At 38.4% G+C, this 13,316-nt stretch overlaps 1 protein-coding gene across 2 annotated transcripts in view; it reads left to right on the forward strand.

The window, feature by feature from the left end:
• PPM1D (protein phosphatase, Mg2+/Mn2+ dependent 1D) overlaps positions 1–10,655 on the forward strand; it is a 54,819-nt gene extending 44,164 nt beyond the window's left edge. For both annotated transcript variants that reach the window (XM_064583509.1, XM_045889310.3), the window contains exons 5-6: positions 5,796–6,038; positions 9,192–10,655. In XM_064583509.1, the coding sequence (XP_064439579.1) occupies positions 5,796–6,038; positions 9,192–9,749 (801 nt within the window). In that variant the 3' untranslated portion in view covers positions 9,750–10,655. The remainder of the gene's footprint in view (positions 1–5,795; positions 6,039–9,191) is intronic.
• The last annotated feature ends 2,661 nt before the right edge of the window (positions 10,656–13,316 follow it).

Here is a 13,316-nt window from a genome sequence, read left to right on the forward strand (position 1 = left end):
GGGAGAAGCAGGCTCCCAAGGAGCAGGGAGCCCGATGCGGGACTAGATCCCAGGACCCTGAGATCATGACCTGAGCCGAAGGCAGACGCTTAACCATCTGAGCCACCCAGGCACCCAAGCATAATATTTTCAAGGTTCATCCATGTTGCTTGTAAATAAAAGTACTTTATTCCTTTTAAGGGCCGAAATAATTTCCATCAGTGGATATACATTTAATTTATCCATCCGTTTACCAGTTGATGGATATTTGGGTTGTTTCTACTTTGGGGCTCTTATGAATGACTGTTGTGAACATTCACATACAAGTTTTTGTGTGGACATGTTTTCAGTTCTCTTAGGTATATACCTAGGAGTGGAATTGCTGAGTTACATGGTAATTATGTCACCCATCTTTTTATTAGCCAAGAAACAACCATCAATGAGAAAATCCTTTTCTTTCCTTCTTGACTTGCTTGCAAATTGATTTCCTCTTCATTCTGAGCACTGACAAAGTAAGGAAAATTGGAAGAGTGTGATGGTGTTGAAGGCAAGGAAAGAGAGTGTTTTGGAGGTAGTAGGCAGCAATGTCAAATTCTGCAAAGAAGTAGGGGCAGATGGATGAGAACAGGATATTGGGTTTTACAGTTAGGATCTTTCATTAGTGACCTTCAATAAAAGGATGAAGAGGATGAGGAGTTTAACTGGAATCAAGGAGATGGGCTATCCTTGGAAAAGATGATCTTTCTCTCAGATGGGAGGAATGGTAAAGCTATATTTTGGCAAGAAAAGGAGTAAAAAATAGAAGAATTTGTATTAAATTGCTGCCATTTACCTAGCTCACATTAGGCACTAAGTACAGGGGTGGTAAAGGTAAATAGAATGTGGTCCTTGCTCAGCATTTACCATATTGTTACAAATAGGTTACGTAAATAGCTGTCGGGACCCCTACTTGATTGTGAGTTGTTTAAAGGTAAGAATTGTGTCTTGATTCATTTTTATAGTGTTGGGGTTAACGTGTTGCATTTGGTTAGTGACATCAGGTGTAAAAGAAGAGTAAATAAAATAAAGATTCTTTTGTCTATAAAATTATTTAATGATGAGAGAGAGAAACATTTCAGTGGCATGATGAGGTCATAAGCCAGATTGAGAGAACCTATTCATAAACACCAAAGTGGTTTTAGAATGAATATTGAAGGAAGCATTCATATAACAATATTTAGAACAAGTGTTATGAGAACTGAGAGGGAGATTGGAAACCTGGGAAGATTGAATAAGAAAGTTTCATAGACAAGAGTGATATCTGAGCAAGTCTTAAAGGTGGGATTGAATTTACCATGTAAATAGATAAGTGAGGAGAGAGAAGCTTTCCAGGCAAAGGAATAAAATGTGTAAAGTCAAAGAAGAGAGACAAATTTGACATACTCAGGTTTCACAAGTAGCTTGATGTGACTGGAGGAGAGGAGACAAAATGGTTTTAAATGCTGTTAGGAAGTTAGGTCTTTGAATATAAAGTGGAGTGTTACTGAAAAGCTGCATTTTCTTTCTTTTTTTTTTTTAAAGATTTTATTTATTTATTTGAGAGAGAGAGAATGAGAGATAGAGAGCACGAGAGGGGGGAGGGTCAGAGGCAGAAGCAGGCTCCCTGCCGAGCAGGGAGCCCGATGCGGGACTCGATCCAGGGACTCCAGGATCATGACCTGAGCCGAAGGCAGTCGCTTAACCAACTGAGCCACCCAGGCGCCCAGAAAAAGCTGCATTTTCAATATGCATTTTAGAAAGTTTACTCATTGCAGGGTGGAATATAAAATAGAGGATAGTTGATAATGAATGTAAGGATTCTTTTAGTAGCTGTAGGAAAACCTTCTAGGCCCTTAACAAAATTACCAGTGTAAAGGTGGCAATGACAGAATGGGTGGCAGCAAAGATTAGTGAAGAATCCCTGAGAAGAGGTGAATTTTGATGAGTAGAGTTATGGTTAGAAGGTCTGTCTTCCACTTTTCTTCACATGTTGATTCTTGTTGCCAGTGTAACTGATTTGATTTCTCTTAATGGTCTATTTTTTTTTTTTTCCTTCTTCTTAATGGTCTATTAGGCTTCCTCTTTGGAGGCTACTGTTACACTCCAAATGAGAAATTGTGCAAGCTTGCTCTACCAGCAAGCAGCAACATGTACGTATAAAAAGACAGCAACAACAACAAGTATATATGTACACAATAACAAAAGAAATACATGAGTAGTAGAATTGATAGAACTTGGGTTTTTAAGGACAAGAGTATGATGATGCCCAGATTTCTGACTGGTGATAGCTGTTATCAAGAAGAAACACATTATTCAGGGGAAGAGGGGAGGTAATAGTTCAGATGTAGGCATGTTGAATTGGAGGTGCCTGTGGTTAATCCAGACAGTTATTTTCAGTAGGCAGAAATATTTGAGAGAGAAGTCTGGAAATACTAATTTGATTGTTAAGAGGAGTTAGGTAAAGCTGCGACAATTTATGAAATCACCTAGTGAGACTGTAGGGTGGAAGAAAAGGATGATATTAAGGATCCAAATCAGCAGAAATCAGTGAACTGAGGAGAAGATGCAAGTAAAGTAGTAGAAATGGCTTATAAAGAACTCCCCCGCCCCCCCACCTACCCATGGCAGGTGCGTTCCAAGACTCCCAGTGGATGCCTGAGAACACAAATAGTACCCGAACCCTATAGGTACTGTTTTTCCTATACATACATACCTGTGATAAAGTTCTTTTTATAAATTAAGTGCAGTAAGAGATTAATGACAATAGTAAAGTAGAACAGTTATGACTACTGTAATAAGTTATATGAATGTGGTCTCTTTCTCAAAATATCATATACTGTGCTCACCCTTCTTACGATGTGAGATGATAAAATGCCTGTGTGATGACGTGAAGTGAGGTGAATGACTTAGGCATCCTGACCTAACATTAGGATATCACTGATCTGATGATATGTCAGAAGAAGAATAATCTATTTCTGGACCACAGTTGACCCTGAGTAAGCGAGACTGCAGATAAGGGGCACTGTTGTATAGATTTCTTTTTCATAGAGCTTTGCTGGGAAGGGAAACAGAGGCACACTGAAAAAGTGAAAGCAAAGGGAGTCCTTCAGGGAGTTCTCAGTGAGCTAGTGTTTGGATGATGGAGCGATGAAACTGGTACCGGATAATGTGATAGATTAATGAATTAGAGATCAGTCCTGACTTTCATCAATTGTGAAGTGCATATGGATATGGGAAAAAAGCAGTGTTGAAAAAATAATCATTTACAGATTTACAAAGTGGTACTTATCTTGGGAATGCAAGGATGGTTTATTATATTAAGGTTTTTTTTTTTTTATTTGACAGAGAGAGACAGCGAGAGAGGGAACACAAGCAGGCAGAGTGGGAGAGGGAGAAGCAGGGGATCGAGCCCAGGACTCTGGAATCATGACCTGAGCTGAAAGCAGGTGCTTAGCGACTGAGCCACCCAGGCGCCCTATTAAGGTTTTAATAAAGCAGATGAGAGGAGTTATTTGCAGTTTGCCATCAATAATGTGTTTGAGGGGTGCCTGGGTGGCTCAGGTAAGTGCCTTCGGCTCAGGTCTTGATCCCAGGGTCCTAGGATGGAGCCCCGCATTGGGCTCCCTGCTCTGCGGGAAGTCTCCTTCTCCCTCTCCCACTCCCCCAGCTTGTGTTCCCTCTCTCGCTGTCTTTCTCTGTCAAATAAATAAATAAAATCTTGAAAAAAAAATGTGTTTGAATACTGTAATATACCCAAGATCAGATAACCCCAAATAAAGATGATTCCCCATTTTCCCAAGGAAAGGATGAAAAAACCATAGTTCTGTATCCATTTTGAATATATAAACTTAAGGTATGGAGAAGACAATCTAATGACTTAAAGTACTTATTTATTTTTTAATATAGTGCTTTTTTTTTTTTTTAAAGATTTTATTTATTTGACAGAGAGAGACACAGCGAGAGAGGGAACACAGGCAGGGAGAGTGGGAGGGGGAGAAGCAGGCTTCCCGCAGAGCAGGGAGCCCGATGCGGGGCTCAATCCCAGGACCCTGGGGTCATGACCTGAGCCGAAGGCAGACGCTTAATGACTGAGCCACCGAGGTGCCCCTAATATAGTGCTTTTAATACATTATATATTATATAGTATGTATTATAGTATGTTATATATTAATATTTTTATATTTACAGTACATTAATATTTTATCACATTACATAAATCATTAAAATTTTTTTCTGTTTATGTAGAGTTCATATTTCCACTCTTTTTCATCATTCAGTTATTTCTAGAGCTATTTAAGATATGTAGCCCTGGGGCGCCTGGGTGGCTCAGTTGGCTAAGCGACTGCCTTCGGCTCAGGTCATGATCCTGGAGTCCCGGGATCGAGTCCCGCATCGGGCTCCCTGCTCGGCAGGGAGTCTGCTTCTCCCTCTGACCCTCCTCCCTCTCATGCTCTCTGTCTCTCACTCTCTCTCTCTCAAATAAATAAATAAAATCTTAAAAAAAAAAAAAAGATATGTAGCCCTATAGTCTAGAGCACATCATTTTCATTTCCATTCTTTGAAACTTAGTAGTTATTGAATCCATGTATTAAATATGTGTATGATGCTAAACGTTTTATTCCAAGCTACATTTATTTTGGATAACATGAGATCATTTTTTTTAAAAGATTTTATTTATTTATCTGAGAGAGCCAGCCAGCATAAGCAGATTGGAAGGACAGAGGGAAAGGGAGAAGCAGACTCCCCTCTGAGCAGGGAGCCCTACATGGCGCTCAGTCCCAGGACTCTGGGATCATGACCTGAGCTGAAGGCAGACACTTAACTGACTGAGCCACCCATGTGCCCCTAACATGAGATCATTTAAGGGTCCCCCCCCCACTCTTTCTGTTGTATGTATTTGGTCTCCGAAATACTATAGCCACTTATTGTATTGCTTTTTTTTCCTCATATGAGTGACATCATTTTTATACACAGATGACTTTTAAACAACATGAGTTTGAACTATGTAGGCCCACTAACATGGATTTTTATAGTATAGCACTGTACATGTATTTTCTCTTCCCTATAATTTTCTTTTTTTTTTCTTCCTAGCTTTATTGTAAGAATACAGTATATAATACAGATAACATACAAAATATGTGCTAATCAACTTAATTTTATTGGTAAGGCTTCTGGTCAACAGTAGGTTATTAGTAAAGTTTGAAGGGAATCAAAAGTTATACATGGATTTTTCAGTTGTGTGGGGGAGTTGGTGCCTCTAACACCCCACATTGTTCAAGGGTCAACTGTATATATTTAACAGTTGTTTATATTTTCTTGTCTCTGAATTTTGTTCATGTTCTTTGACAGTTTTTATGTTGAGTCATTGATGTGCAGAAGCTCTTACATTAGGAGGAAATTGGCCCTTTGCAGTGAGGATTTTTTTTTTTTTTTTTTTTTGCCATGCCTGATTATCTCATTTGTGAATTATCTGTAATAACTTGATGTTTACTTCCCATTTTAGATAACTTCTGTATAAGTTTTCCTAATTAAGGTTACAGTGAAGACTGAGTTTCTTGCTACCAAAAAGATAAAAATACAGGTAAAATTTAACCACAGGATAAGGCCTTGTCTTATTATTTTAAAAAAATTAGAGCAGTACTATTTTAACATAGTTATGGGGAACTATGGTTAATGTTTGAAATTTTGGAAATTTAATTTATGTCAGCCATATTGAATACCTTGTTTTTAATTTGATACAGATGTAATGGGAACTAAATCTGAGTTAACCTTCTTTCTCCTTGTTCTTTTAAATACAGGGTGAGCATGGACAATCTTGTGCCAAAATGCTTGTGAATCGAGCACTAGGCCGCTGGAGGCAGCGTATGCTTCGAGCAGATAATACTAGTGCTGTAGTAATCTGCATTTCTCCAGGAGTGGACAGTCAGGGAAATTTCACCAATGAAGATGAACTCTATCTGAACCTGACTGACAGTCCTTCCTATAATAGTCAAGAAACCTGCGTGATGACTCCTTCCCCCTGTTCTACACCACCAGTCAAGGTATACAGTTCCCTATAGTATTTGAGCTTTTTTTAATAGAATTTCTTTGGTTAGTGTTGCTTGAAAAGTTTTTCAGATTCTTCATATCATAGGATTTTGGATTTGAACTAGGTTCAAGAAAGTGATGGATCTTTGTCATGTAACTTATTATCATTGATTCATCTTCACATCAGTACTGTTCTGAAAGCCAGGTGTGTGTACAGCACCTAATAGAAAGGAGATACACATTAACAATATTTTAACAATCCCCTTCTAATACATTTGTAAACATTTAAGTTTGTGAAGTACTTTCATATATATTTCATTTGAACCTCATAAACGGGAATAGGTAACTAGTACAGATGTTATTCTGTCTTATAGATAATAAGATTGAGAGATTAAGCAATTTGGATAAGATCATACAGACTCAAGATTGAAGGGGACCTTAGGATATCAGATCTTAGAACTGGTTGTCTAATAACATGGACAAGAAACATTATTCCTCTTCTTACTCAGATAATTTTGAATGAGTTTAAGATACGCTATGAAATAAACAATTTAAATGGTACTATATTTCCCTTTTTCTGATTTCATCCCGGTATTTACCTGCTAAAAATTAGTAGTATTGGGGTTCCTGGGTGGCTCAGTTGGTTGGGTATCTGCCTTCAGCTTGGCTCATGATCTCAGGGTCCTGGGATCGAGCCCCACGTTGGGCTCCCCGCTCGTTGGTGAGTCTGCCTCTCTCTCTCCCTTTGCCCCTCCCCCCCTTTTGTGTGCTCTTTCTCTCAAATAAATAAAATCTTAAAAAAAATTGGTAGTATTGATAACTGCTTTGTTATACTTGGGACTTCTGAGAATGTGCTCTTATTTATTTTTATTTATTTATTTTTAAAATTTTATTTATTTATTTGTCAGAGAGAGCACAAGCAGGGGGAGCGGCAGGCAGAACAGGCAGAGGGAGAAGCAGACTCCCCAGTGAGTAAGGATGTGGGAATTGGTCCCAGGACCCTGGGGTCATGACCTGAGCTGAAGGCAGATGCTTAACTGACTGAGCCACCCAGGCGTCCCTTATTTTTTTATTTTTGAGAGTGAGAGCGCTTGCAAGTGAGGGGCAGACAGGGAGAGGGACCAAGGGAATCTTAAGCACGCTCCACGCCCAGCGCAGAGCCCAACACCAGGCTCGATCTCAACGACCCTGAGATCATGACCTGAGCTGAAACCCAAGTCAGTTGCCCAACTGACTGAGCCACCCAGGAGCCCCACATAAAATGGTTTTAAAATTATTTCTAAAAATCTGGAGACATAACGATCTAATAATAAAGATAAGGAGATTTATGTATGCACTAACTTGTATTTAGGCATTGGTTGTTTGTTAACCAGTTGCCCCACCAAAATACAGGAAAATATTTGGAGCCATTCAGAATAATTAGTGTTGTTCCCTCTGACCTAACAAGTAAATAAAGACAAATCTCTGCTGAAGAAATTGTGTTTTAGCTTAATTGACAACCATGACTACACACATAATTTCTGATTTATTTTCTTGTTAAAATAATCCCATATTTAGTAACATTTAGATAAATAAAATAACATTTTGGTCAGTTTGGTTTTTAACACTTTCCCACATTTAGAGTAGGCATTTGAGACTAGGTTTATCTATTTATAGACACGGCAACTTCTGTGTGGATCCTAAGGTATACCAGTAGTCAGATCTTTGTTTTGGGATGGATATGGTAGAAATACCTCTGTTTTAGTGATATATTACTCTGGCATACGTTTTTCTCTGTCCTTTCTTTAGGACAAAACTAAAGTTAGTGCTTTTTTTTGTGGGTTTTTTTTGTTTTTTTAGATTTTATTTATGTGACAGGGAGAGAGAGAGCACAGGCAGGTGGAGCAGCAGACAGAGGGAGAGGGAGAAGCAGGTTCCCCGCTGAGCAGGGAGCCTGCAGGACTCTAGGATCATGAACTGAGCCAAAGGCAGATGCTTAACCGACTGAGCCACCCAGGCGCCCCAATTTAGCTGTGTGTGTGTGTGTGTTTTTTTTAAAGATTATTTATTTATTTATTTGACAGAGAGAGAGAGAGACACAGAAGCGAGAGAGGGAACACAGCAGGAGGAGTCGGGGAGGGAGAAGCAGGATTCCTGCTGAGCGGGGAGCCCAATGCCGGGCTTGATCCCAGGACCCTGCAATCATATCCTGAGCCAACGGCAGACACTTAACTGATTGAGCCACCCAGGCGCCCTCTAAGGGATTTTTCCATCAGGGGAAGACCAGATAATATGTTTTCATTTACCCTTCTACAAAAGGGTTTACTTCAGAATATATTAATATTTTAATAAATGATTTGATTAAAAGAGAAAAAGATTTAAGAGAAATGTTATATACTTGAGGGAGACATAGTATTTATGCATAAACTCTGTTCTTGAGAAACTATTAAGACAATGATTTTTTTTTTTTTTTTAAAGATTTTTATTTTTATTTATTTGAGACAGAGAGAATGAGAGACAGAGAGCGTGAGAGGGAGGAGGGTCAGAGGGAGAAGCAGACTCCTTGCCAAGCAGGGAGCCCGATGCGGGACTCAATCCCGGGACTCCAGGATCATGACCTGAGCCGAAGGCAGTCGCTTAACCAACTGAGCCACCCAGGCGCCCAAGACAATGATTTTATAAAATATTAGTACTATGAGAGATTTGGGCTTGATAGGAAAAATATTCTTAATCTGTCTGGCGATGGGAAAAATATTCTGAGTATATGTAAATCTAGAGCACTATATCTAAAGGAGTAGTGCATATCTGAATGACTTGTCAAACTTTTAAAAAACAATACCTGAAAGTTTCCATATGATTTTCACTTATTTTTTGAGAGTTGCTGCAGCCATGCTGTCTAGGTTCCCAGACATCCTGCTTTTCTCAGGTCCTAGAACAGCCTCTAGTGTTTGCAAGATAAGTGCAAAGCAACACTATGAGTTTGCAGTATGACATCATTGCTTTAATGTTACACTTTACATTTTCTATACTACTGAATATTCAGAAATAAGAATACAGAAAAAAATAGGAAAGTAGGAAATCAACCAAACAAATTTGTCACTTACTCTAATGAAACTTCTTTATCTCCCTAATGGTTAGGCTGAATTCTAGGATAAATTACTTATTTGGCTTACTTTCTTGTTTTTCAGTCACTGGAGGAGGACCCATGGCCACGGCTGAACTCTAAGGACCATGTACCTGCCCTTGTTCGTAGTAATGCCTTCTCAGAGAATTATTTAGAAGTCCCAGCTGAGATAGCTCGAGGGAATGTCCAGGTGGCAGTCCTACCCTCAAAAGATCCAGAGCCACTTGAAGAAAATTGCACTAAAGCCTTGACTTTAAGGATACATGATTCTTTGAATAATAGCCTGTCAGTTGGCCTTGTGCCTACCAATTCAACAAATACCATCATGGACCAAAAAAATTTAAAGATGTCAACTCCAGGTCAAATGAAAGCCCAAGAAGTTGAAAGAACCCCTCCAGCAAACTTTAAAAGGACATTAGAAGAATCCAACTCTGGCCCTCTTATGAAGAAGCATAGACGGAATGGTTTAAGTCGAAGTAGTGGTGCTCAGCCTGCAAGCCTACCCACAAGCTCACAGCGAAAGACCTCTGTTAAACTTACCATGAGACGCAGACTTCGGGGCCAGAAGAAAATTGGAAATCCTTTACTTCATCAGCACAGAAAAACTGTTTGTGTCTGCTGAAATGTATCTGAGAAATGTTTTTTTCCAAACTTAGGATTTAAGAGGGCTTTTTTGAAGTTGGTGCCGAACTTGAATTTTTTTTAAGGGGACAAAATAAAAATAGTATACAGTTTGACTTTTTGGAATTCAACAGTTTTATCCTGGCCTTGTACTTGCTTGTATTATAAATGTGAATTTTGTAGATGTTAGGGTATAAGTTGCTGTAAAATGTGTGTAAATTTGTATACTTCACACAAACTCAGTCTCTTACTCTGATACACAGTAAATGTAACAACAGGGCTAAAGGTTAAAAATCAAAAGAATCTATTAGATTTTAGAAATACATTTAAACTTTTAAAAATGCTTATTAAGAAATTTGTATAAGTCACTTGTGATGAAAACTACACAACTTTTTAAAGTAAATTATTAAGCAAACTGGAAAAGTGATGTATTTTCATAGTGACCTGTGTTCCACTTAATGTTTCTTAGAGACAGCTAGTGTCTTTTAAAAATTATTTTTTATTTCTAATTTCATAATTCAGAACTAAATTTTTCATAGCAGAAGTGTTAAGCCATGCTGAAAGTAGCTTGGTGTTAGTCTCCCTGTTCTAACTAAAATACTATGCAGTATCTCTTAATTCAGTAGCATTTTTCTGAAACATTATACTTCCCAAATCTTTGGAGTAGAAGGAGGTGTGTTTGCCTAAAAAGGTGCCCTGCTCAGTCATCCCACTCAGTGGCATTATTAGGTCTTAAAGTCGTTACTCTCTTCTTGTGTTTGCATAAAATATGTGAAGTTTTTCTTGCTATTTCAATAACGGATGGTGCTGCTAATTCCCAACATTTCTTAAATTATTTTATATATCGTACAGTTTTCATTGATTATATGGATATATGTTTGTTCATCTAATAAATCAGTGAACTGTTGCTGATGTTGCTGGATTTTTGTTGGTTTGTTTTAATGATACAAACTTTCTGTTTTGCCTTGATCATGCTTTAGAGTAACAACTTAAAAATACATGTAATGTTTATTTTTGCACTCTTGACTTTTTATTTTTAATTTAGAATACGTTGAAACAGGCTAAATATCCAACAACAGAATATGGTTAAGAATATGATGGTCAGTTATGGCTTACAAACATTTGATGAAATATTATGTTGCACTTAAAAATGAATAAAACTATACTTTGGTAATATAGGAAAAAAATAAGACACACTAAGTATGTCATTTTGGTGTGATGAATTGTTCTACAATAAGAAAAAATTTAAATTTATTAATTTAGAACAAGACCTCTTATTAAGAGATTGAAGAGTTAATTCATGCATTCAATATCCACAGTATGCTGGGAACTGCACAATTGGAAGCATACCAGTTTTCAGTGATAAGATGAGAACCAGGGGTCCAGGTAAAACATAATTGTGACTAGCTCTTAAGAAGGATTTTTAGTGGAGGCGCCTGGGTGGCTCAGTCGTTAAACGTCTGCCTTCGGCTCGGGTTGTGATCCCAGCGTCCCGGGATCGAGCCCCGCATCGGGCTCCCTGCTCCGTGGGAAGCCTGCTTCTCCCTCTCCCACTCCCCTTGCTTGTGTTCCCTCTCTCGCTGTCTCTCCCTCTGAAATTTAAAAAAAAAAAATCTTAAAAGGATTTTTAGTTACTAAAGAGTTTATTTATTTATTTATTTTTTAATTTTAGGATATTTATTTGAAAGAGAGCATATGAGTGGGGGGAAAGGGAGAAGCAGACTCCCCACTGAAGGGAGCCTGATGTGGGCCTTGATCCCAGGACCCTGAGATCATGACCCAAGCCAAAGGCAGATACTTAATCAGCTGAGCCATCCAGGCACCCTGAAGTTTTTCAGATCTTTCCAAGACCGAGACATAGCAACTAGTAGACGCTTTTGATGTCAACTTATCGTGAAGGGTTTTTCCTTATTTTTTTGTTTTTTTTCCCCATTTTTAGACCTGTGATACCATTAGCTGCACCAAGTAGAAATTCAACAAATCTGAATGTATATTAAAAGAAAATTCATTTAGCTACTTCTACTTTTTCTGCCAGTGATTGTAAATCCTGTATCTACATGAAATTAAAATTTCCACTTGATTAGAGTAATGGATTTTGTAATCTTTATTTTTCAAATCAATTTTTTAATGTAAAAATGTTATTTCCTAGATGACATTTTTAGTGCAGTGGAATCCCAATTCCATATAGTAGTAGCTATTAATACTAGAAACATTTTTGGTTTAAGATACAACTGCAAATGCTAAGATTAGCCCTTTTCTGTATCTGTTCTAGGATTGTGTTTAGGCCTATTCTTTAAGGAGCTGAAGATGCTATGCTATCACAAGTAATGTTCTAATGTTTGTCTTTTCTTTTCTTTCTTTCTTTTTTTTTTTAAAGATTTTATTTATTTGAGAGAGCGAGAATGAGAGAGAGTACATGAGAGGGGGGAGGGTCAGAGGGAGAAGCAGGCTCCTCGCCGAGCAGGGAGCCCAATGCGGGACTCGATCTCGGGACTCCAGGATCATGACCTGAGCCGAAGGCAGTCGCTTAACCAACTGAGCCACCCAGGCGCCCTGTCTTTTATTCTCTAATCTTATTTGCCTATGTAATGTAGATCAGTAGTATAATACATTATGGGAAACTTACGATGTATAAGATGGTACATAATGAAAAACTCGCACTTCAGTTCCCAAGGCAGCCAACTTTTCCCCCTTTTTGTGTTCTTTTAGTGATAATCTATGCCTCTTAATTGTGAAGATTTTTCTGTCAATATTTCACAGAGCCTCCTCAATCTTTAGTATTCATCTATGGATATAAGTTATTTAACTGTGCATTACTTAACCACGTCCACTGAAAGGAAAACATTTCTTCGTTACTCAGATAGAATACTTAATGACACCAGATGTGTAAGATTTCCTACACCAAGCAATTCTCCAATTTTCTGTAGACACCAATAGGGTGTCCTATAATTCAATTCAGTTCTGACACTTCTAGGGTTCTCATCAGATCCCACAAGTTAAGGGCTCAGTCTTAATAAGACTGCCCTCACTTGAGAAACCAATTACAAGTCCTAGGTTATCACATATATTGGTGATCAACTGGCTGTAAATCGGTTCCCACAACCCCCTCAAGTTTGGTAATTTGCTAGAACAGCTTACAGGAATTCAGGGAAACGTTTACTGGTTTATCATATAAAAAAGATATTTATTATATAAAAAAGAGATACATCAGGTAATGTCCAGAACAGCCCAAGCAGAGGAGCCTCTGACCCCATTGGCTTGGGGTGCACCACCCTCAGCATGTGAGTATGTTCACCAACCTGGAAGCTCTGAATCCCATACTTCAGGGATTTTTATGGAGGCTTTATCATTTAGGTGTGATCAATTATTAGTCTCAAACCTCTTCCCTCCCAGGAGAAAAAGGGTGTATGTGTAGTGAGCCCACCAAGAAAGAGTTGTCTCATTAAAACAAAAGATGCTCCTACCGGGAAATTCCAAGGGATTTAGGAGCTGTGTGTCAGGAATAAGTCAGTGACCAAAAACAAAAGTTGTTCCTAGCGCCTTTATCACCTAAGAAATTACAAAGGTT

The sequence above is a fragment of the Mirounga angustirostris genome, unplaced genomic scaffold, assembly GCF_029215605.1.
Source record: "Mirounga angustirostris isolate CCGP_5_RB_7025 unplaced genomic scaffold, mMirAng1.0.hap1 SCAF_17, whole genome shotgun sequence".
Classification (NCBI taxonomy): Eukaryota; Metazoa; Chordata; class Mammalia; order Carnivora; family Phocidae; genus Mirounga; species Mirounga angustirostris.